Source organism: Leuresthes tenuis, unplaced genomic scaffold (genome assembly GCF_036924035.1).
Source record: "Leuresthes tenuis unplaced genomic scaffold, fLeuTen1.0.hap1 SCAF_2, whole genome shotgun sequence".
NCBI classification, from domain to species: domain Eukaryota; kingdom Metazoa; phylum Chordata; class Actinopteri; order Atheriniformes; family Atherinopsidae; genus Leuresthes; species Leuresthes tenuis.
Window position 1 is genome coordinate 2,404,858 of NW_027325356.1, and position 23,954 is coordinate 2,428,811.

At 46.6% G+C, this 23,954-nt stretch overlaps 2 protein-coding genes across 3 annotated transcripts in view; both read left to right on the plus strand.

Annotated features, from left to right (window-relative positions):
* LOC140301398 (USP6 N-terminal-like protein) overlaps positions 1-5,861 on the plus strand; it is a 28,538-nt gene extending 22,677 nt beyond the window's left edge. For both annotated transcript variants that reach the window (XM_072379802.1, XM_072379803.1), the window contains exons 9-14: positions 1,487-1,607; positions 1,706-1,800; positions 2,421-2,486; positions 3,508-3,607; positions 4,382-4,534; positions 4,627-5,861. In XM_072379802.1, coding sequence (XP_072235903.1) covers positions 1,487-1,607; positions 1,706-1,800; positions 2,421-2,486; positions 3,508-3,607; positions 4,382-4,534; positions 4,627-5,285 — 1,194 coding nt within the window. In that variant the 3' untranslated portion in view covers positions 5,286-5,861. The remainder of the gene's footprint in view (positions 1-1,486; positions 1,608-1,705; positions 1,801-2,420; positions 2,487-3,507; positions 3,608-4,381; positions 4,535-4,626) is intronic.
* Positions 5,862-10,473: 4,612 nt separating this feature from the next.
* LOC140301404 (ankyrin repeat and BTB/POZ domain-containing protein 2-like) overlaps positions 10,474-23,954 on the plus strand; it is a 29,411-nt gene continuing 15,930 nt past the window's right edge. The window contains exon 1 of the mRNA XM_072379823.1: positions 10,474-11,465. Within this exon, the coding sequence (XP_072235924.1) occupies positions 10,598-11,465 (868 nt within the window). The 5' untranslated portion in view covers positions 10,474-10,597. The remainder of the gene's footprint in view (positions 11,466-23,954) is intronic.

Below are 23,954 nucleotides of genomic sequence, written 5' to 3' on the forward strand. Positions count from 1 at the left end.
GTCATCTGTGGACTTTTGAAAAATGGAGCCAATCAAAGCACGAGGCATCATTTTAATTTGTGGGTTCAGGGACAAGCCATAAAAATGCAGTGCAGTCCCGTGGAAAGAGGGAAACCTGGCCGCCAGATTTGCTGTCGTAAAGCAAAGGAAGCTGTTTCAGCTTCATTCAGCCATTAGTGCTGGACTGCTGGACCTGTTAGATACACAGAACTGTGCAGAAGTATCGATCCTCCTCTTTACATTTTGCTGCCCAGGAGCCAGACTCTTTTCTCTTTTAATCTTTTAAAGTGGTCGAGAGCTATCATACGCCAGCCTTTTTTAAGGTCTTTTCTTTAGACATTAGCTGCTTTTTCCCTCATCTTCAGTCCTTGTACCTGATGTGTTTTTCTTTGTTCAGCCTCTTAACTCTGACCTATGAACCATTCAGGCAGAAAAAAGGCTCCTAACTCAAGGGATGAACCAGTGTTGTGTCGACACAGAACAGACAACTTAGCAAAGAAGCCATTTTAAACTGGATCTTTAGGCTCTTTGTCACAGAGACACATCATTTGATCCCATTTCTTTAGCTGCATCTATGAAAAACAGCAAAGAAAACACAGTTTGACAGACAGAAAATAGGATTTCTGCAGCAACAAGGTGATTCCCAAAGAGCTATTAGCTGAAAACTTGGCATATCTCAGCATGGTGTGCAGTGTGTCCTTAAAACATTTGAGGAAACTGGACAAGTGGAGGACAAAAGAAGAAGTGTCAGGCCTAAAAAACTATCTCCAGCAGATGAACAGGATCTGAAAGTGATGTCCTTAAGAAAGAGGAAAAAATCCAGCTGTGACCTGACAGGACCTGAGAGATGCATCTGGACCTTCAGCTGATCCATCTACTGTTGGCCCAAGCCTCATCAGAAATGGTCTCCATGGAAGGGTGGCTGTCAAGAAGCCGTTCTTAAGGAAGGGAAACAGGGAGAAAAGGCTGAGCTGTGCCAAATGACACAAGAAGTGGACTGAAAATCAGTGGCAACAGGTCTTATGGAGGGATGAATCCTCCCCAGAGCCCGGACCTCAACATTATTGAAGCAGTGTGGGATCATCTGACAGAGAACGGAACAAAAGGCAGCCCACATCCAAAGAAGAGCTTTGGGATGTCCTTCAAGAAGCCTGGAGAACTATTCCTGAAGACTCCTTAAAGAAATGACAGAAAGCTTGTCTCAGAGGGTTCAGGCTGTGTTGGAGAATAAAGGAGCTCAGAGCAGAGATTCACTTTAAAGCTGCTGAGAACTGAGAAACTGGGTTTATGTGTTTCAGTAAACTGTTAAACCTATTTCCTCTTTTCCTGCAAATCTATTTAGAAATAAAGATCAGCTCAAGACTTTTGCTCAGTAATGTATATCACAGAGTTTACTTCAGCCTGAGATGACCGTGAACCAGAACCAGGCCCAGCCTGCGGTGGTGAGAAAGTCCTGCTGTGACTCGTGTCTGGTTGTCTTCTGCAGGAGGTGAGCTACTGCCAGGGTATGAGTCAGATCGCCGCCCTGCTGCTCATGTACATGAACGAGGAGGACGCCTTCTGGGCGCTGTCGCAGCTGCTGACCAACCAGAAGCACGCCATGCACGGTGAGACGTCTCCCACAACTCGCCCGAGCTTCTGCTCCGACAGATTTACATAAAGTGTGATCAATAAGCTCTTCTCTGCTTTCTTCCCCCTTTTAAAGGCTTTTTCGTCCCCGGGTTTCCCAAACTTCAGAGATTCCAGGTGCATCATGATCAGATCATCTCCAAACTCATCCCCAAGCTGAAGAAACATCTGGTGAGATCCCAGTTAAGCAAGCGTTGCACGAGACAGAATGAGGCAGCAGCGCTGCAGGATGAGAGTGAGGCAGCAGCGCTGCAGAATGAGCCTGAGGCAGCAGCGCTGCGGGATGAGCGCTGCAGGATGAGAGTGAGGCAGCAGCGCTGCAGGATGAGCGTGAGGCAGCAGCGCTGCAGGATGAGCGTGAGGCAGCAGCGCTGCAGGATGAGCGTGAGGCGGCAGCGCTGCAGAATGAGCGTGAGGCGGCAGCGCTGCAGAATGAGCGTGAGGCAGCAGCGCTGCAGGATGAGCGTGAGGCAGCAGCGCTGCAGGATGAGCGTGAGGCAGCAGCGCTGCAGGATGAGCGTGAGGCAGCAGCGCTGCAGGATGAGCGTGAGGCAGCAGCGCTGCAGGATGAGCGTGAGGCAGCAGCGCTGCAGAATGAGCGTGAGGCGGCAGCGCTGCGGGATGAGCGTGAGGCGGCAGCGCTGCAGGATGAGCGTGAGGCGGCAGCGCTGCGGGATGAGCGTGAGGCAGCAGCGCTGCGGGATGAGCGTGAGGCAGCAGCGCTGCAGGATGACACAGTGTGTGATGATATCTCAGCGCTGCTCGTGCACTGATTGTGTCTCCCTCTGCAGGACAGAGAGCAGATGTCTGCAGGGATTTACAGCACCAAGTGGTTCATGCAGTGCTTCATCGACAGGGTGAGGAACCGGTTTGCTTTTCACAGTTAAACAGCAGCTTGTTATCTTACTTAGCCCTCAGGAGTCTGTGATATAAAGACTTTCCTCTGATGTTTAATGAATGATTCAAGAAAGCAGGGCTGGAAACCAGCGCTCCAGGACCGTTTCAGGCCCAGGAACAAGTCAGAAGGTTCACAAACTTCTATATAAAAGCTCATATTCATTCAATCATATAAATGCTAATAAGTAGCCTGCTTCACATCTGTAAGAAGTGCCACCAGGGGGCGCTGCAGAAATGGGTTAACGCCTGAAATCCATAAAAGGAGACGTGATTTTCAAATGCACATCAGGGTTTATTGAGCTAGAGGAAAAGGAATCCTCTGCCTAATCCTGCAGGCTCTGTTCAAAAGCTTCCACTTTCTAACATCCCGTCTCAACGTTCCTTCCCTGAAGATCGATTAAGTGAATTAAATGGTCGGTTTGTTCATGCTAAAGATCCTCCATGGGGGGTTGTTCTGGTATAAATGAATATATGAGTTTTATTCTGTACAAAAAAAAATCATTTTCAGTTTGGAAAAGCTCCAGAGATTCAGAAGCCAAGAGAAGCAGGGATTCATGGGAGAAGAGCGCCTCCTACGGACGCTTCATCAGACATGATCGAAAACACAACAACACGGCCAAAAAAATGGCCTTTTCACACATAATTTGACATGATTGCAGCAGAAGTAATCCTGGTGAAATGTGAGTCCTGGGACGCTGCATTAGAGGAGCGCATTAAGAGCTGTCAAGCTAAACGTGTTATTAGCCTCCTCCATTTGTGCCCACAATCCTGTGGTGGAGGTCTGGCAGCGTTCAGCCCCTGTCAGCACTTCTCTGTCCTGCTGAGTCGCCGGGCTCCGAGGGGCCTCTGGGCCTCTGGGCCTCTGAGGTCTGGGACAGAACCAGACAAACCTCCTGACTGGGTCCAGCAGGAGAGCTGCAGATTTGGGGAAGCGCTGCTCGGACCGACTCGCAGTGAATTGTTGTGTTTGTGATCCTGCAGACGCCGTTCACTCTGACCCTTCGCCTGTGGGACATTTTCATCCTGGAGGGAGAGAGGCTCCTCACCGCCATGTCTTACACCGTCCTGAAGATACACAAGAGTAAATGATGCATCATTATCCACGTTTGCTGACAGTTTTACGGCAGTAGCACGCTGCATTAACCTAAGCCACCATAGAAACCAACTCATTTTCATGATTTCTTGGTCATGTTCATTTTAAGAGACCATGTTATGCTTCCAGTTGTTTCCCCTCCCCCCCCTCTGTGTTTTAATCCTTTGAATGTGAAGTTTACTTCCTAAAGACGCTGCTCCTGAACGCCTCATCATAAAGTCCAGCCTGGACTTTTATAATGAGGCGTTCAGGAGCAGCTGCCTCTTCTTCCTGGACTTGATGACACCATCATGAAACCCATTTGCCTCCCTCATAGCATCTTTTTATAGCACACCCTTAAAGAATAAGCAACAAATTCACACAGAAGGCGCCTTAAAGCACATATGTCAAAGTCCGGTCCTGGAGGGCCGCTGTCCTGCAGGTTTTAGATGCTTCAACACACCTGATTCAGATTGAATGGATCTCTTCGAAAGTTCTGCACAAGTCTGCTAATGATGCATTGATCTGATTCAGGTGAAGCAGGGAAACATCTAAAACCTGCCGGACAGCGGCCCTCCAGGACCGGAGTTTGACATCCATGCCTTAAAGAGACAGGAGCCAAAACTGAGCCTCTGAGAGCTTTTTTTAAAGATTCATTTGAATGCAGATCCCACACAGCAAAGCAAACTTCCCAGTCCACGTAAGAGTGGATGCTCTGCTCAGATGTAGCTGTGAAAGTGGCACATATGCCCATATAAACGCTGTCTGTGCATTTTCCCTCAGAGCGGCTCTTAAAGATGTCCCTGGAGGAGCTGAGAGAATTCCTGCAGGAACGGATTGCTCAGACTTTCTTCCACAGCGACGACGTCATCATCGAGCAGCTGCAGGCCTCCATGACTGAGCTGCGGAAGATGAAGCTGGACCTGCCTCCTCCAGGTACACAACTGAGCGAACAACCCGTCCTCTGAGGGTTAAAAAGTCTTTAAAAGCACCATGAGAGTCTTTTCTTGTTCCCTGGCTTGTTTCAGGGAAGCCGGATGAGCTGCCTCGGAGGCCTCTGGGCCAGGAGCTGCCTGTGCTGCTGAGTCCGGTCCAGCCCTCCAGGGGGAGGCCAGCCTCGGCCAGCGGATTCCCCAGAGCGGACCTCAGCCTCCACATCATCTCCCAACCAGATTCCATATCCCCAGACCAGAGCCCCTTCAAGGACCCCAGGGACATCGAGGCAGTGGAGGAGCAGGAGGCCCCGCTGCCTTCCCCAGATCCCATCATCATCCACAGCTGCGTCCCGCTAACTCAGGACAGCTCCCCGCTGACAGGGCCTCCGCCTTACCAGCCCCCCGAGAGCCCAGCAGCGCACACGGCAGAGCATCCACCGCTGCTGCCAGACCACGAGGGGGATAAAGTAGAGCCTGACACAGCTGGTGACCCCCGTGCAGCTGGTCTCCTGGCAGGTGACACGCTCCAGTCCTCCTGCAAAGTCCCACAGACTCTTTCCGCACCTGTAGCCCAGATCGTGTCGTCGGCTGTGGCCCAGACTCAGTCTGAGAGCCTGTCGGCAGCAGAGAGGGCTGAGGACTGTTACCTGGCCCAGCTGCTGGAACGGGCCTCGGCTCTATCCTCCAACGTGGAAGTAAAGCAGGACGTGACTGCAGGCTCAGAGGAACCTCAGACGAGAAAAGATTCGTGAAATGAGCGCTAAAAGGCTTTTTATTGATTATAAAAAGGTCAAGTTTGTGGTTCTAATCACAAACTCCAAAGTATGTCCAACATCTAGCAATAACTGCTTTAAATGTGTTTTCAGTTGAAGCAACAGTATTGATAAAGAGGATCTAATTGGTTGGTTTAAATGATGAGAAAAAGCACTTCTGGGGCTGCGGGATTAAAACGGTCCTCATGTGACTTGACAGCATGAAACTTCTCCTGATGTTAGATTCCATCTATGGTGGATTAAAGTTCAACAGCAGACCGAATAAACAGTTCTCGGGCATGCAGGTGATCACATATGTGGGTGCAGATTGGTTTGGTCCTGAAACACTGAACAGAACAGCAGCATCCATGTTTATCAGGCATTTCAGAATCCATCCTGGCTGAAGATTCATTTGTTAATAGTTTAAATTCACTTTTAGTTTGACAGAATTATCTCTCTGGTTATTGCTCTTAAAGGGGAACTCCGGTATTTTTAAACCTTATTTCTGGCATGAAATACGTTCATCTGCTCACTGAGAACAGTTTGGTGAAAGTCGGCGTCCTTCAGAAGATATTTAGATAACTGGAGATCCATATAACGGAGTGAACGGGGCTTAGAGGATGCAGCCTCTAAATAAGGCATTATCTGTCTTTATTTCACCAATACTTTAAGAAGAATGAATGAATGAACGTGTGCTATAGCTCTGTTAGCTCATAGCTGCTGTTATGTGGCTACTTGCAGCTAAAGGAGAGCTAATGGAGGGATTTCTACACAGGCACTCTACTGGGACCACTTTATTTACTCCGGTAAGAACGTCCATTTTACTCAAAGTTGTCGTCTAAATCTGATAAATATCCTGCTATGTTGCACAAAACTATCAGCAGCAAACTCTGTGTGAAGTTAGCCGACTGTCACAGAGCACAGAGTGAATAAACTGTGCTGCAGGGGGGCGTGTGGATGAAGTGGTCCCAGTAGAGTGCCTGTGTAGAAATCCCTCCGTTAGCTCTCCTATAGCTGCAAGTAGCCACATAACAGCAGCTATGAGCTAACAGCAGCTATAGCACACGTTCATTCATTCATTCTTCTTAAAGTATTGGTGAAATAAAGACAGATAATGCCTTATTTAGAGGCTGCATCCTCTAAGCCCCGTTCTCTCCGTTATATGGATCTCCAGTTATCTAAATATCTTCTGAAGGACGCCGACTTTCACCAAACTGTTCTCTGTGAGTAGATGAACGTATTTAATGCCAGAAATAAGGTTTAAAAACACCAGAGTTCCCCTTTAAACCCTGATGAGCCCTCCACAGTCGTGAGTTTAGTTTAGTTTAGCATTAATCCAAGTCTGCTTGCATCCAACATTCATCGTTTTTACAACATGTGGCTGATATCCTTTCACAGCCTCCGTATTTATGTGGATATTTGGAGTTAATTATCAAGATGAACAGCAGGTGGCGCTATAACACCTCGTTTTACAGTTTAAATAGGTGTTGGATATTGCACACACACACCAGTAAGCCGTAACATTATGACCACCCACCTCATATTGAGTAAGTCCCCCTCTTCCCTTATGAACTCTGCTGGACCTCTGAAGGTGAGCTGTGGGATCTGGCACCAGGCAGTTAGCAGCAGATCCTTTAAGTCCTTTGAGTTGTGAGGTGGGGCCTCTGTGGATTGGACTTGTTTGTCTAGCACAGAGAACCTTGAACTTGTTCTGTTTCTCAGATCATTCCTGAACCCTTTTCAGGGTGCATTATCCTGCTGAAAGACACAGTTGCCACCTTGGAATACTGTTTCCATGGAGGGATGCACTCAGTCAGCAACAGGGTTTCCCAGCAGAACAGAACCCACATGGTCCCACTGGTCCTTTGGGCAGATCAGATCAGACCAACCTTCTTCTACTGCTCCATGGTTAGAATTTGAAGCTTTCATGTCCACTGTAGACGCTTTTAATGGTGATTACAATTCAGCATTGGTACCACGACCGGTCTGAGGCTATGGAGCCCTGAACGCGACAAACTGGGAACCAGTTTTTAGCATTTTGAGCTACAGCAGCTCTTCGGTGGGATAGGACAGAAATGGGCCATGGCCAACTGGTTTTCCTTCCTTTTTTGGTTGGTCCAGACCACTGCAGACTGGGCTGCAGCTGCGAATATGTTCCGGATTTGCGGCTCGATGCGTTCCGCCACTGTAATAAGATAACCAGCGTTTTTCACTCCAGCTGTCAGAGGTCACATTGTTATGGCTAACTGGTGTATTGTGCAGCAATAATTAACACGATGAGACACACAAAAATGATGACATGGAGACAGTTAAAGGGTTTTACTTATGTCGGACCGGTTTAGGGTCCTCTGCAGCTCTGAAGCAACATCTGCAAGTCCTACTATTCCTGATGATGTCATGATGATGTCATCAGGATGGTCCAAAAGTGGGCCTGAAGAGCGTAAAAAATGTTGCAAACAGAAAATGAAAAGATGCTGTCAGGTTGCATCATGGGAAGTGTAGGATCTGATGCTTTTGGGGCTTCACACAAGCTAAAGAGTGAATGTCGTCTCTCACAAATGATCCGGCTTCAAAGTTCAGCCCAAATCGCATCCGTCGTCACGCCTCTGCCACAGTCATCGGGACCTTCTCCAGGTTTCTCCATCCTCTCCTTCTGAGCTCTTCACTGCGTCTCCGACCCACTGCTTCATTCCAGACACCGAACTCTGGATTCTTCAGCATCCACATTGTTTCCCGGTTGGACTTCTGAGTGATCGCCCTTTACAATAAAAGACACGTTTTGTAGTTTTTTAAAGGTTTTGTTAGATAGATCGTCTCTGTCGGCCTTTTTAAAGTGTTTGCTAGCAGAGTTACAGTTTTATCTTTTGTACTCATGTCTCGATGCCTTACTTGGATTGGCTTCAGTTCTTCTGCTGTTGACGTTGAACCTTCAGTTTTCGGACTCTACTTGAGGATGAGAAACAGCTTTCTGGTGTTGGACTGAACATGAAACCTCTGACATGGTGAGCTGGCTCACTCTTATGATTGTACACATTGAGCTAACTTTAAAGGAGTGTTTTTGTAGCTCAGTAATTTATTGTTTTACTCAAACTCTTAGGAATGAAGCTCATTATTTCCTCCTTGAAAGGTGAAAACAGACTTTTATTTCTTGCAGAACTGGATGAATTTATTTTGTGTTAGATTTGTACAGTATTGTAGATCCAGTAGGTAAACAGACCTTGGACCAGTTTGAATGTAGGAACTGTTCTGCTTTGTGCTTAGAAGTAATGAAACGCTGACATCTTGTGGTTGGTTTAGGTGAAAAGTGTATCTAGATTTAGACTCAAGCCGAGACAAGTAGAAACATTCTAGAAAAGTTTAGTTAAGAAAAAATCGAGTCAGATCTTGCAAATCTTGGAATTTCTTAACGTTACTTTGACTCATGTGAATATGTTTAATGATACGTGGCTTTATTTAAACGTTAAAACTCCTGATTGTGTGTCAAAGTTGCCACAGTTGAACAGTTTTGCTGGTTTTCAGTGTGTTTAAAAGAGATCTGGTGCTAGTATTTGGTTTGAAGCTGAAACAATACAACCTTTATCTTCCTTTATTTCCTGTGTCTGTCCTGTTTCTGTTAAAGTGATGGAGTGGAGAATTTAGTCTTGGTTTTAATTCCAACTAAAGGCTGCTGCTGGATAAAATTAATGATGCGTTCAGATGCTGCAGAAACAGCAGGAATTTATCGTTGCTAATTCTCACTTAAATTTGACTTAAGTTTCAAATAGTTTATTTCTTCTTTTGCTTTAGAAAAAAAGCAGAATAAAAACCAACTTTACAATCAACAAGTTAATGGACAATTTCTGACAGTATCTTACTATATTTATGATTGCAAGTTAAGTTGAATTTACATTTTTGGCATGTACATTAATGCAGTCGGTTCACCACTGATGCTTAAAGGGGACATATTATGCAAAAAGCACTTTCCCAGCTCTTCTACACTAATATGTTTGTATTCGGGTGCGTACAACCCCCCATACATGTGTTTTTATTCAAATTATGTGTCTGTTCTGGTCAAAAACAACGATCAAACTGATCTTACAGTGGAATGATTTACTTTTTTAAATAGAAAAAAGGTAGGTCTGCATCAGTAAAGAATATCTGGTGCTTACACTGGAGTTTGCATTGGACAATGTGGCTCACAGCAGCCACTATGACATGAAATGACCCTTATTTAGGGTCCCTAACTCATCACATTCATCAAGGCTCTGAATTGAGGGTAAAAAGCACAATAATGTCATTATTAAAACCAGTGTTAACCCCAATATTTCATGTCAGCCGTGAGAAGTCTACTGTAGCAAAGTGTTAAAGTTGCCCCGATCATGCAGTCATGATAGAAATAATCTTTTTTAGCGGGCAACGACTATATTCGCAGTTTCCGATCAATTGTATCCGAGTATAAACTGGCAGTCATCAAAAAAAACCAATTTAAATAATTTCAATTGGTCCTGTCTAGGTTGTTGTGATGGACACAGATGTTTCCCAAAAATAAAAATGTTGTTCTTTATTCATCGTTATTTACCGTTTATTGTTGGACTGTACCATTATTGGCCAACAGGGGGAGACACAGTCCACATTATGATAAATCCCGCTGACGCAGACATAACTCGCGCGTGCGCAGTAGCGGGTAGGGACAGTTATAAAGCTTGCGCCCTTTGTAAACCGTTAAGAAACAGCTGTAAGCAAAATATTTAAGATGATAAGGGAGTTTTAAGAGTCTGAAAATACTTTGGAAATAATGGGAAGAAATTTAAACAACCCTTTTTATTTTATTCCAAGCAGCAGCCTGGAAAATTAGCTTAGTGATCGATGGATAATATAAAGTAAGCTAGCTAAAGTTAGCCTCAGATTCAACAGTAAAAGTCGAAATTAACGAGCTATCATGCATATTTTTAAACCAATTACTCTTACTAACTTAATATTTAAAAAAGAAGACACTCCTAAACTATATTTTAAACACGATAGCAAACTCTTACAGATGATTTAGTACTCAGAAGTGTTAGTCCTCAGCTGCAGTTTGTCAGTATGGCCACAGAGGGGCGCTGTAGAGAGGCAGTGAGCTCAGCTGGACCCTGAAATGTGATCGGTCCCTTGAGCGTGATCCCCTTCAAATAGTGGTTAGTTTGGGCTCATCGGGTCAGTGTGCTGCAGCTGTTTGTCCTGGAGGCCGTACCGCTGCAGGTGCGCGCGGTTAAACTGGGATTTAATGGGAAACAGAGTCCCTCTCTGTGCGTAAAGTGACAGGAGTTAAAGAAACTCCCGAATCCCTCCGCGCCATGTCCAACTGTTTGTTGATAAAAACGCTGGAGGACCTGAGTTTGGACTCGGGTTATGGGGCCGGAGAGCTCTGTCCGTCCATCAGTCTGTCATCCTCCGATAAGTCGAGACATTCTCAGCCGCACGCCAGCACTCCACGTCGGGGCTCCTGGTGGCAGCACGCCGGCTCCATGTACAGCAGGAACGGCAGCTGGGACACTGTGAGCTCTCTGCCGGAGGACGCGGCGGACATCCTGGCCAGGTGTCCCAGCCTACCGGAGCTGGAGGAGTATCCCTGGACGGAGCAGGAGCTGCAGGAGGTGGTGCGTAAAGTCTCCGGCTCGGACGCTTCCTTCACCGCGGAGGCAGTTCACAAGCTGTCCGTCCTGCTCCGGAGGGCTTTGGTGCGGATCTCCCGGGAGGCGCAGCGGCTGTGTGAGCTCCACAAACGGTGCACACGCCTCGAGGTCCAGAGCGCGGTGAAGCTGGTGCTGAGCTGGGGTCTGGCGGAGAGGTGCGTCTCCTCCGCCGTGAGGGCGGTGTCCCTGCACTGCATGAGCTCCGGTGGCACCGCGCTCCGGCAGGGCGAGTCCGCGCGCTGCGGGCTCACGCTCTCCGTCGGCCGCTTCTTCAGGTGGATGGTGGAAACACGCGTGTCGGTGCGTGTGCACGAGTACGCTGCAGTCTGTCTGACGGCCTGCGTGGAAAGTCTCGTGGAAGAGGTGGCCGGGCGGGCGCTGCGGGTGGCGGGAGAGGAGGCGCGGAGCGGCGGGCTCACCTGCCTCCCGGTGACCCTGGAGCTGCTGGAGGGAACCGTGAACAACGACGCGGAGCTGTGGGGTCTGCTGCAGGCCTGCGAGCACCTAATAAGTGCTAAAAATGCCAATGGTGAGTTCAGTCACGTGTTGCATGTACTTATTATTAAATTAAAGGTCATTAAAACATTAAAAAGGTTCCGTCTACTCAAAAAGAATATTTATAAAGCAGAATCATTCTGTTTGCAGCTTCCTTAGGCTTTTAGATTAATTCTATAAACGTTTGAATAATAGGTCAAACAGATTAAGTGAGTTTAAGGTAAACTATTGGGGACCTATCACTTAATTTTAATGTAATCTTAAATCTTATTTAACATAATCATCTCTATACATTTGCAAATGATGATCTCATATAATGAGCTGCTTTAACCTGGTATCGAAGGTAGATTTGACCTGTTTTATTGATCATTTTACATGTCTTCTGTGGGTTTTTCCATCTCGGTGAGGAGGAATGAAATGTTGCATTTAACCAAAACTCAGTTCCATCACTTTCCAAAACGTGTTTTTTTCCATAATGTCACTTTATCTCAAAGCATCAGGCTGTTTTTTCTTCTGTCTTTTTCTAATAAAAGGACTTTGTAGAAGTTTTTATGTTCCCAGGAAAACTGGAGATGGTTGCAGTGATTTATTTAAACGGGGAAACATAAATGGAAATGCAGTATATAAAGCTCTTCTTTGGATGTGGGCTGCCTTTTGTTCCGTTCTCTGTCAGATGATCCCACACTGCTTCAATAATGTTGAGGTCCGGGCTCTGGGGAGGATTCATCCCTCCATAAGACCTGTTGCCACTGATTTTCAGTCCACTTCTTGTGTCCTTTGGCACAGCTCAGCCTTTTCTCCCTGTTTCCCTTCCTTAAGAACGGCTTCTTGACAGCCACCCTTCCATGGAGACCATTTCTGATGAGGCTTGGGCCAACAGTAGATGGATCAGCTGAAGGTCCAGATGCATCTCTCAGGTCCTGTCAGGTCACAGCTGGATTTTTTCCTCTTTCTTAAGGACATCACTTTCAGATCCTGTTCATCTGCTGAAGATAGTTTTTTAGGCCTGACTCTTCTTCTTTTGTCCTCCACTTGTCCAGTTTCCTCAAATGTTTTAAGGACACACTGCACACCATGCTGAGATAAGCCAAGTTTTCAGCTAATAGCTCTTTGGGAATCACCTTGTTGCTGCAGAAATCCTATTTTCTGTCTGTCAAACTGTGTTTTCTTTGCTGTTTTTCATAGATGCAGCTAAAGAAATGGGAACAAATGATGTGTCTTTGTGACAAAGTGCCTAAAGATCCAGTTTAAAACGGCTTCTTTGCTAAGTTGTCTGTTCTGTGTCGACACAACACTGGTTCATCCCTTGAGTTAGGAGCCTTTTTTCTGCCTGAATGCTTCATAGCTCAGAGTTTAGTGGCTGAACAAAGAAAAAACACTGAAAATGCTCAGGAACAAGGACTGAAAATGAGGGAAAAAGCAGAAAATGTCCAAAGAAAAGCTCTGAAAGAGCTTCAGAAAGCTGCAGAACTGTTGATCAGGACACTTTAAAGGTTACAGGAAGTCTGGCTGCTTTCTCTTAATAAACTTTTCTAAAACTTGAAACTGTTTCCTGCTGTAGTTGCACAGAAAGCATCGACCTGATGTCCTGAACAGGTGACTGAAAGCCATAAAGGAGGCTGAAGCTGCTCACTGGCAGGAAGGGAAACCCACTTCCTCTCTGTTCCTCTCTTAAACTCTGGTGGAGTTAATGATGGCATCAAATTGCTCTGAGATTACTCTGGATGTTAATATGTACCAGAGCCTTAAGAAGTCCAGCAAAACCACGGAGAAGATGATTGGAAAGCCCCTCGGACAGGAAACTGCCTATTTGGGTAATAACGCTGGATCCAGATCCACTCTTGGATAAACTCTGGGTGTTCTGGCTCGTTTTCATGTGATGGTTTGATGTAAAGCTCTTAAAGTTTCAGCCTGATAGGAGGTTGGTTCAGCTCTGAGGTGAAAGGATTGATCTGGACCTTAAAAACCCCTCTGAGTACCTGGTTGCCGTGGTAACGGGACGTGTCGTCATTGCAGAGCTCCTTTTTAGCTGAAAATCTTGATCAGAAATGATTCGTTCGGCTTTGAGCCTTGAAGATCAGCCGTTTGAGTTGACTTCAGATGAATGTTGGATCAGCTGCTGAGTGGAGCTCACAGATTCAGCACTTTAATTACGAACCACTCCCCACCTGTGGAGATGATTGAATTAGGCTATTGATTAGTTTATTTGATGATCAGATTCTTCAGATTATGTCATAATGACAGACGCCATCTTTCAGTTATTCTGCCTGACAACACTCAAACGTTTCAGGAGAAATGATGCTTTTCAGATCATTTAATGAGTTTTTGGGGTGATCTCGCTGGGTTAAATAAGCTCCAGATCCAGACTTTCAGCTCAGCACAGCTTTCTGAGCCCCCAGTCTGGCTTTGCAGTGCACCCCCCTCTGCTCAGACATCCCAGAGTAGGAAACACTGACAAACAAGATATGGAGTCCAATAAATCAGTCAAATCCGAACGGATCTGGAGTGATGAATGGCAGTGAATGTGGGTCCTGAACACAACCCGAGTCAGAGCGGTTCAGTCTGCCTCCTGTCGGCTGCAGACTGGCCCCACCTCCCCTGAGACGGGACAGGAAGACAGGGCTGAGGTGAATGGGTGAGCGTTGTTAGCCTCTGACCCACACGGACGACACAAAGGAGCTCTCTCTGCCTCTCAGACAGCGGGGCACGAGGTTCGCAGCTCCACAAGTCGTCCACGGAGTTAAACAAACGATCCGTGCCGGCAACAGAAGCCGGGTGCTGCAGCTCTGCAGCTCTGGGCCTCGTTCAGCTTTAACCTGGTGCTCAGAGTCGGTTTCAGCTTTAACCTGATGCTCAGAGTCGGTTTCAGCTTTAACCTGATGCTCAGAGTCGGTTTCAGCTTTAACCTGATGCTAAGAGTCGGTTTCAGCTTTAACCTGATGCTCAGAGTCGGTTTCAGCTTTAACCTGATGCTCAGAGTCGGTTTCAGCTTTAACCTGATGCTAAGGGAGTCGGTTTCAGCTTTAACCTGATGCTAAGGGAGTCGGTTTCAGCTTTAACCTGATGCTAAGGGAGTCGGTTTCAGCTTTAACCTGATGCTAAGGGAGTCGGTTTCAGCTTTAACCTGATGCTCAGAGTCGGTTTCAGCTTTAACCTGATGCTAAGAGTCGGTTTCAGCTTTAACCTGATGCTAAGAGTCGGTTTCAGCTTTAACCTGATGCTAAGAGTCGGTTTCAGCTTTAACCTGATGCTAAGAGTCGGTTTCAGCTTTAACCTGATGCTCAGAGTCGGTTTCAGCTTTAACCTGATGCTAAGAGTCGGTTTCAGCTTTAACCTGATGCTCAGAGTCGGTTTCAGCTTTAACCTGATGCTCAGAGTCGGTTTCAGCTTTAACCTGATGCTAAGGGAGTCGGTTTCAGCTTTAACCTGATGCTAAGGGAGTCGGTTTCAGCTTTAACCTGATGCTAAGGGAGTCGGTTTCAGCTTTAACCTGATGCTAAGGGAGTCGGTTTCAGCTTTAACCTGATGCTCAGAGTCGGTTTCAGCTTTAACCTGATGCTAAGAGTCGGTTTCAGCTTTAACCTGATGCTCAGAGTCGGTTTCAGCTTTAACCTGATGCTAAGAGTCGGTTTCAGCTTTAACCTGATGCTCAGAGTCGGTTTCAGCTTTAACCTGATGCTCAGAGTCGGTTTCAGCTTTAACCTGATGCTAAGGGAGTCGGTTTCAGCTTTAACCTGATGCTAAGGGAGTCGGTTTCAGCTTTAACCTGATGCTAAGGGAGTCGGTTTCAGCTTTAACCTGATGCTAAGGGAGTCGGTTTCAGCTTTAACCTGATGCTCAGAGTCGGTTTCAGCTTTAACCTGATGCTAAGAGTCGGTTTCAGCTTTAACCTGATGCTAAGAGTCGGTTTCAGCTTTAACCTGATGCTCAGAGTCGGTTTCAGCTTTAACCTGATGCTAAGGGAGTCGGTTTCAGCTTTAACCTGATGCTAAGGGAGTCGGTTTCAGCTTTAACCTGATGCTAAGGGAGTCGGTTTCAGCTTTAACCTGATGCTAAGGGAGTCGGTTTCAGCTTTAACCTGATGCTCAGAGTCGGTTTCAGCTTTAACCTGATGCTCAGAGTCGGTTTCAGCTTTAACCTGATGCTAAGGGAGTCGGTTTCAGCTTTAACCTGATGCTAAGGGAGTCGGTTTCAGCTTTAACCTGATGCTCAGAGTCGGTTTCAGCTTTAACCTGATGCTCAGAGTCGGTTTCAGCTTTAACCTGATGCTAAGGGAGTCGGTTTCAGCTTTAACCTGATGCTCAGAGTCGGTTTCAGCTTTAACCTGATGCTAAGGGAGTCGGTTTCAGCTTTAACCTGATGCTCAGAGTCGGTTTCAGCTTTAACCTGATGCTCAGAGTCGGTTTCAGCTTTAACCTGGTGCTCAGAGTCGGTTTCAGCTTTAACCTGATGCTCAGAGTCGGTTTCAGCTTTAACCTAATGCTCAGAGTCGGTTTCAGCTTTAACCTGATGCTAAGGGAGTCGGTTTCAGCTTTAACCTGATGCTAAGGGAGTCGGTTTCAGCTTTAACCTGATGCTAAGGGAGTCGGTTTCAGCTTTAACCTGATGCTAAGGGAGTCGGTTTCAGCTTTAACCTGATGCTCAGAGTCGGTTTCAGCTTTAACCTGATGCTCAGAGTCGGTTTCAGCTTTAACCTGATGCTCAGAGTCGGTTTCAGCTTTAACCTGATGCTAAGGGAGTCGGTTTCAGCTTTAACCTGGTGCTCAGAGTCGGTTTCAGCTTTAACCTGGTGCTCAGAGTCGGTTTCAGCTTTAACCTGATGCTAAGGGAGTCGGTTTCAGCTTTAACCTGATGCTAAGGGAGTCGGTTTCAGCTTTAACCTGATGCTAAGGGAGTCGGTTTCAGCTTTAACCTGATGCTAAGGGAGTCGGTTTCAGCTTTAACCTGATGCTAAGGGAGTCGGTTTCAGCTTTAACCTGATGCTAAGGGAGTCGGTTTCAGCTTTAACCTGATGCTCCGAGTCGGTTTCAGCTTTAACCTGATGCTCAGAGTCGGTTTCAGCTTTAACCTGATGCTCAGAGTCGGTTTCAGCTTTAACCTGATGCTAAGGGAGTCGGTTTCAGCTTTAACCTGGTGCTCAGAGTCGGTTTCAGCTTTAACCTGGTGCTCAGAGTCGGTTTCAGCTTTAACCTGATGCTAAGGGAGTCGGTTTCAGCTTTAACCTGATGCTCAGAGTCGGTTTCAGCTTTAACCTGATGCTAAGGGAGTCGGTTTCAGCTTTAACCTGATGCTAAGGGAGTCGGTTTCAGCTTTAACCTGATGCTAAGGGAGTCGGTTTCAGCTTTAACCTGATGCTAAGGGAGTCGGTTTCAGCTTTAACCTGATGCTAAGGGTCGGTTTCAGCTTTAACCTGATGCTAAGGGAGTCGGTTTCAGCTTTAACCTGATGCTAAGGGAGTCGGTTTCAGCTTTAACCTGATGCTAAGGGAGTCGGTTTCAGCTTTAACCTGATGCTAAGGGAGTCGGTTTCAGCTTTAACCTGATGCTAAGGGAGTCGGTTTCAGCTTTAACCTGATGCTAAGGGAGTCGGTTTCAGCTTTAACCTGATGCTCAGAGTCGGTTTCAGCTTTAACCTGATGCTAAGGGAGTCGGTTTCAGCTTTAACCTGGTGCTCAGAGTCGGTTTCAGCTTTAACCTGATGCTCAGAGTCGGTTTCAGCTTTAACCTGATGCTAAGGGAGTCGGTTTCAGCTTTAACCTGATGCTAAGGGAGTCGGTTTCAGCTTTAACCTGATGCTAAGGGAGTCGGTTTCAGCTTTAACCTGATGCTAAGGGAGTCGGTTTCAGCTTTAACCTGATGCTAAGGGAGTCGGTTTCAGCTTTAACCTGATGCTAAGGGAGTCGGTTTCAGCTTTAACCTGATGCTAAGGGAGTCGGTTTCAGCTTTAACCTGATGCTAAGGGAGTCGGTTTCAGCTTTAACCTGATGCTCAGAGTCGGTTTCAGCTTTAACCTGATGCTCAGAGTCGGTTTCAGCTTTAACCTGATGCTAAGGGAGTCGGTTTCAGCTTTAACCTGATGCTAAGGGAGTCGGTTTCAGCTTTAACCTGATGCTAAGGGAGTCGGTTTCAGCTTTAACCTGATGCTAAGGGAGTCGGTTTCAGCTTTAACCTGATCCTAAGGGAGTCGGTTTCAGCTTTAACCTGATGCTCAGAGTCGGTTTCAGCTTTAACCTGATGCTAAGGGAGTCGGTTTCAGCTTTAACCTGATGCTCAGAGTCGGTTTCAGCTTTAACCTGATGCTCAGAGTCGGTTTCAGCTTTAACCTGATGCTAAGGGAGTCGGTTTCAGCTTTAACCTGATGCTAAGGGAGTCGGTTTCAGCTTTAACCTGATGCTAAGGGAGTCGGTTTCAGCTTTAACCTGATGCTAAGGGAGTCGGTTTCAGCTTTAACCTGATGCTAAGGGAGTCGGTTTCAGCTTTAAGCTGATGCTAAGGGAGTCGGTTTCAGCTTTAACCTGATGCTAAGGGAGTCGGTTTCAGCTTTAACCTGATGCTCAGAGTCGGTTTCAGCTTTAACCTGATGCTCAGAGTCGGTTTCAGCTTTAACCTGATGCTAAGGGAGTCGGTTTCAGCTTTAACCTGATGCTAAGGGAGTCGGTTTCAGCTTTAACCTGATGCTAAGGGAGTCGGTTTCAGCTTTAACCTGATGCTAAGGGAGTCGGTTTCAGCTTTAACCTGATGCTAAGGGAGTCGGTTTCAGCTTTAACCTGATGCTAAGGGAGTCGGTTTCAGCTTTAACCTGATGCTAAGGGAGTCGGTTTCAGCTTTAACCTGATGCTCAGAGTCGGTTTCAGCTTTAACCTGATGCTCAGAGTCGGTTTCAGCTTTAACCTGATGCTCAGAGTCGGTTTCAGCTTTAACCTGATGCTAAGGGAGTCGGTTTCAGCTTTAACCTGATGCTCAGAGTCGGTTTCAGCTTTAACCTGATGCTAAGGGAGTCGGTTTCAGCTTTAACCTGATGTTAAGGGAGTCGGTTTCAGCTTTAACCTGATGCTAAGGGAGTCGGTTTCAGCTTTAACCTGATGCTAAGGGAGTCGGTTTCAGCTTTAACCTGATGCTAAGGGAGTCGGTTTCAGCTTTAACCTGATGCTAAGGGAGTCGGTTTCAGCTTTAACCTGATGCTAAGGGAGTCGGTTTCAGCTTTAACCTGATGCTCAGAGTCGGTTTCAGCTTTAACCTGATGCTAAGGGAGTCGGTTTCAGCTTTAACCTGATGCTAAGGGAGTCGGTTTCAGCTTTAACCTGATGCTCAGAGTCGGTTTCAGCTTTAACCTGATGCTAAGGGAGTCGGTTTCAGCTTTAACCTGATGCTAAGGGAGTCGGTTTCAGCTTTAACCTGATGCTAAGGGAGTCGGTTTCAGCTTTAACCTGATGCTCAGAGTCGGTTTCAGCTTTAACCTGATGCTAAGGGAGTCGGTTTCAGCTTTAACCTGATGTTAAGGGAGTCGGTTTCAGCTTTAACCTGATGCTAAGGGAGTCGGTTTCAGCTTTAACCTGATGCTAAGGGAGTCGGTTTCAGCTTTAACCTGATGCTCAGAGTCGGTTTCAGCTTTAACCTGATGCTAAGGGAGTCGGTTTCAGCTTTAACCTGATGCTAAGGGAGTCGGTTTCAGCTTTAACCTGATGCTAAGGGAGTCGGTTTCAGCTTTAACCTGATGCTCAGAGTCGGTTTCAGCTTTAACCTGATGCTAAGGGAGTCGGTTTCAGCTTTAACCTGATGCTCAGAGTCGGTTTCAGCTTTAACCTGATGCTCAGAGTCGGTTTCAGCTTTAACCTGATGCTAAGGGAGTCGGTTTCAGCTTTAACCTGATGCTAAGGGAGTCGGTTTCAGCTTTAACCTGATGCTCAGAGTCGGTTTCAGCTTTAACCTGATGCTCAGAGTCGGTTTCAGCTTTAACCTGATGCTAAGGGAGTCGGTTTCAGCTTTAACCTGATGCTCAGAGTCGGTTTCAGCTTTAACCTGATGCTAAGGGAGTCGGTTTCAGCTTTAACCTGATGCTAAGGGAGTCGGTTTCAGCTTTAACCTGATGCTCAGAGTCGGTTTCAGCTTTAACCTGATGCTAAGGGAGTCGGTTTCAGCTTTAACCTGATGCTAAGGGAGTCGGTTTCAGCTTTAACCTGATGCTAAGGGAGTCGGTTTCAGCTTTAACCTGATGCTAAGGGAGTCGGTTTCAGCTTTAACCTGATGCTCAGAGTTGCTTTCAGCTTTAACCTGATGCTAAGGGAGTCGGTTTCAGCTTTAACCTGATGCTCAGAGTCGGTTTCAGCTTTAACCTGATGCTCAGAGTCGGTTTCAGCTTTAACCTGATGCTAAGGGAGTCGGTTTCAGCTTTAACCTGATGCTCAGAGTCGGTTTCAGCTTTAACCTGATGCTAAGGGAGTCGGCTTCAGCTTTAACCTGATGCTCAGAGTCGGTTTCAGCTTTAACCTGATGCTAAGGGAGTCGGTTTCATCTTTAACCTGATGCTCAGAGTCGGTTTCAGCTTTAACCTGATGCTAAGGGAGTCGGTTTCAGCTTTAACCTGATGCTCAGAGTGTTGCAGAGTTAAACCTCTCATATCTACAAAGATCAGGTTATTTGTTGTGTTCATCGATAACTTCCTGTTCTAACAGATCCCAGAATGCACTGCGGCGGACGTTATTTTGCCATTGGTTAGAGTTGTTTGACAGGTTTTCTGTGAATTAGTTAGAAGATGCCACCCTGAGTTTGTGCTAATCGCTAATAGTTTCTTCTTTTTTTAATGGTCACTGATCAGTTTTTCAGGCTTTCAGGCCTAAAAGTCTCTGCATGAGTGCGCTTTGTTCAGTCTTTTCAGTTCTCGCCTTGTAATCCCAGGGTAAGACATTTGTAATTGAGGTTTTTCCCTTCTCTACTCCCGTGTGCTCCCCTCCAATAGGCGGTTTTTGCATTTCCAGTATCTTGGTCAGCGTTGTGTCGCTCCTCAGACTGAAGAGGAAGTGGACACAGCTGGGGAAACTCTCTGATACTGATTCAGATTACAGATAGGGAGCAGAGCAGGGAGTAATCCAACACTCTTTGTCCTGCCAAGCGTCCTTTAATGTCCTTTCAATCTGGCTCTTCTGTGAAACTGTAAAACAGAAGGAAGAAGTGGTTTTTCGGGGTTTGGCTACAGTGTTTTCTCATGCAGCTCCGTCTGAGAGGCCTTCCCCAGAGAATTAAAGAAAGGCCCAAAAGGAGCATTTGATGCTAAATCAATCACAAGTGAATGATTAATCAGATGCTAATGACTTTCCATGCTTCTGCTCTGCAGGAGTTAAACACCAGCAGGCAGGACAGGAATCTCAGGAGGCCTCTTTGTTGTTAATACCGGCTCATCGCTGCTGACCTTTGACCTGTGTTCATCCACACACAGCTTTTAGCTACTAAAACACGGTCTTCTTGCCAACCCTGCCTGCGTGTTTCGTGTGATTCTGAGTTCCATAAGAGAAGAATAAATGCTGAACTTTCATTTTTATTTATCTCCGCATGAGAAGAGTCTTCAAATCTTAAAAGTTTAATTCCATTTAAAGGCTGCTGCTGGATAAAATGAATGATGCGTTCAGATGCTGCAGAAACAACAGGAATTTATCGTTGGTAATTCTCACTTAAATTTGACAGAAGTTTCAAATTGTTTATTTCTTCTTTTGCTTTAGAAAAAAAGCAGAATAAAAAACTTTACAATCAACAAGTTAATGGACAATTTCTGACAGTATCTTACTATATTTATGATTAAGAATTTACATTTTTGGCATGTAAATGAATGCAGTCGGTTCACCACTGATGCTTAAAGGGGACATATTATGCAAAAAGCACTTTCCCAGCTCTTCTACACTAATATGTTTTAATTAAAAGGCTCCACATGGTGGAAATACTATTGGCTCAGCCTTACCGGGGCCCACGATGCTCACAACCCGCCGCTTCTTCTACTTCTTCTGCCGCCAGAAGCGGCCAAAGGGGCGGGGCTTATATGTATAGCAACTAGCAGATATATATAATAATTCATCCATACATCGGTTCCCTCTTTCACCATGGATTCAGCCTTCTTTGTGTTTCTTTGTGTTTGTGCTCTGCCGTTTTCCGCTTTTTTCCACCTTTTTTTCGCCTTTTTTCCGCCTTCGGAAGCCAGATCGGCCCTAATTGGCTGTCGTCGCGTCGTGTCACTGCTCATTTGCATAAAGTTGAGCCTTTCTCAACTCTTGAAGCTCACGACCCACCGCTTCTTCTACTTCTTCTGCCGCTAGAAGCGACCAGAGAAGCCGGAAGTGGCCAAAGGGGCGGGGCTTATATGTGTAGCAACTAGCATATATATAATAATCCATCCATACATCGGTTCCCTCTTTCACCATGGATCGTACTCTGGGCTCTTTGTGTTTCTTTGTGTTTGCGCTCTGCCGTTTTCCGCCTTTTTCCCACCTTTTTTCCACATTTTTTCCACCTTTTTTCCACATTTTTCCCACCTTTTTCCCACCTTTTTTCTGCCTTTTTTCCACATTTTTTCCACCTTTTTTACGCCTTCGGAATCCAGATCCGCCCTGACTGCTGCTGTAATAATGTCCGGCTTGTTTCTGGTCCTCCTGCATTAACGGTCCATGTTTGAGATGAGCTGATTGCTCCCGCACCGTGCCACAGAAGTGTTTTCTAAGCACAGCTGATGTGCCACGCCACACTCTTCAGAAAGCCTCCACTCAGCTGCTCTGATCAGGCCTGTTCGGCCTTCTCTGGACTCAGCTGAGTCTCTCCTGAGGTGAGGTACTGAGGCCTCTGTGGTTCTGTTGTCTGGTGCAGCCAAACACTCGCAGCATTATACCGCGCAGCAGAAAGAGCTGTTGTTTTTGGGCTGAGTGACTGCCTCTGTTCCCTTTTGGTTGCCCCCCCCCCCCCCTCTGAGGATGCGGCTGCAGGCTGGGGGGTTGTTAAGCCTTGTTTTTATTCAGCCGCAGGTACACACCAGCAGAGAGTTGCAGGAAATGACTTAATCACTGGTGATTCTGTCTATAAGCAGCGCAGTGTTGGACACAGGAGCTGAGGTGTGTGTGTCGGGGGGGCAGAACCACACAGGTAAGCATTAGAAAACAGTGCTTTGTCCATTTCACACTGGTCTCCTGTTGTGTACACATGAATAGTTGCTTGTTCACCCCCCCTCCTGTCTGTAATCCAGTTATTTGCCACACTGGCTTCTTTAAGGACCCGGCTTTCAGGGAGCAGAGGTCTGTCTCCAGCCCAGAGTGCAGCATCCACCTCCATTAAATCCCAAAGGTTCTGCCTGGGGTTCAGGTCCAGGTTCTGGACGGCCATCATCCTGTAAAACATCAGGATGAATGCTGACCGAGTTGTCCTGGATCCCAGCAAAGCCTCCTGCAGATTTCACCTTTTGGTGATTTTCATGCAGAACCTTTTGGTTTTTATCATCTTTTGTTCGGTGTCATTCCACCTTAAAAGAATCGCTGGATAAATAGACCATACCTGACCCAACATGCCCCCCAGCTCCTGGTGCAGGCCATGGTTCATCTCCCACCTTGACTCCTGCAACGCTCTCCTAACTGGTTTCCTAACTGGTCTCCTAACTGGTCTCCAAACTGCTCTCCTAACTGCTCTCCTAACTGCTCTCCTAACTGCTCTCCTAACTGCTCTCCTAACTGCTCTCCTAACTGCTCTCCTAACTGGTCTCCTAACTGGTTTCCTAACTGGTCTCCTAACTGGTTTCCTAACTGGTTTCCTAACTGGTTTCCTAACTGGTTTCCTAACTGGTTTCCTAACTGGTTTCCTAACTGGTCTCCTAACTGGTTTCCTAACTGGTCTGCAGCCTGTGAAACCTCTGCAGATGGTCCAGAACGCGGCGGTGCGTCTGGTCTTGGATCAGCCTAAAAGAACACGTCCCCCCTCTGTTCATTGAGCTCCTCTGGCTGCCCTTAGCCGCCCGCATCAGATCCAAGTCCCTGATGTTAGCTACAAAGAGCTTAATGGAACGGCTCCATCTACTTGAATGCTCTTGCAAAGGCTTCTGTCCCAACTGGGTCCCTCCGTTGGTCCCAGGATTGTCGTCTAGCAGCTCCTACACCACGCCTAAGACGATCCAAACTCTGTTCATGTGTCGTCCCACGATGGTGGAATGACCTACCGAGCGCTACCAGAACAGGGGCGTCCCTGTCTATCTTCAAGAAGCTCCTGAAAACCCAGCTCTTCAGAGAGCATCTCCTATCCCAGCACTTACCTTGTACTTCCCTCCCCCCTCTATCTCTGCACTTTATCTTTCTGCACTTCCTTCTATGCCTGCACCCTATCTCTACTCTGTCCCCTCTGACAGAGTCGGACTCCTGGGTTCCGTCTATGGAGCTTATTGTTAGCTTTTTATACAGCTGTTATATCTTCATTTGTAAGTTGCTTTGGATAAAGGCGTCTGATAAATGCAGAAACATAAATAAAGACCTGCTGCTGTGGTTTTCTCAGACTTTTTGGACACTTTC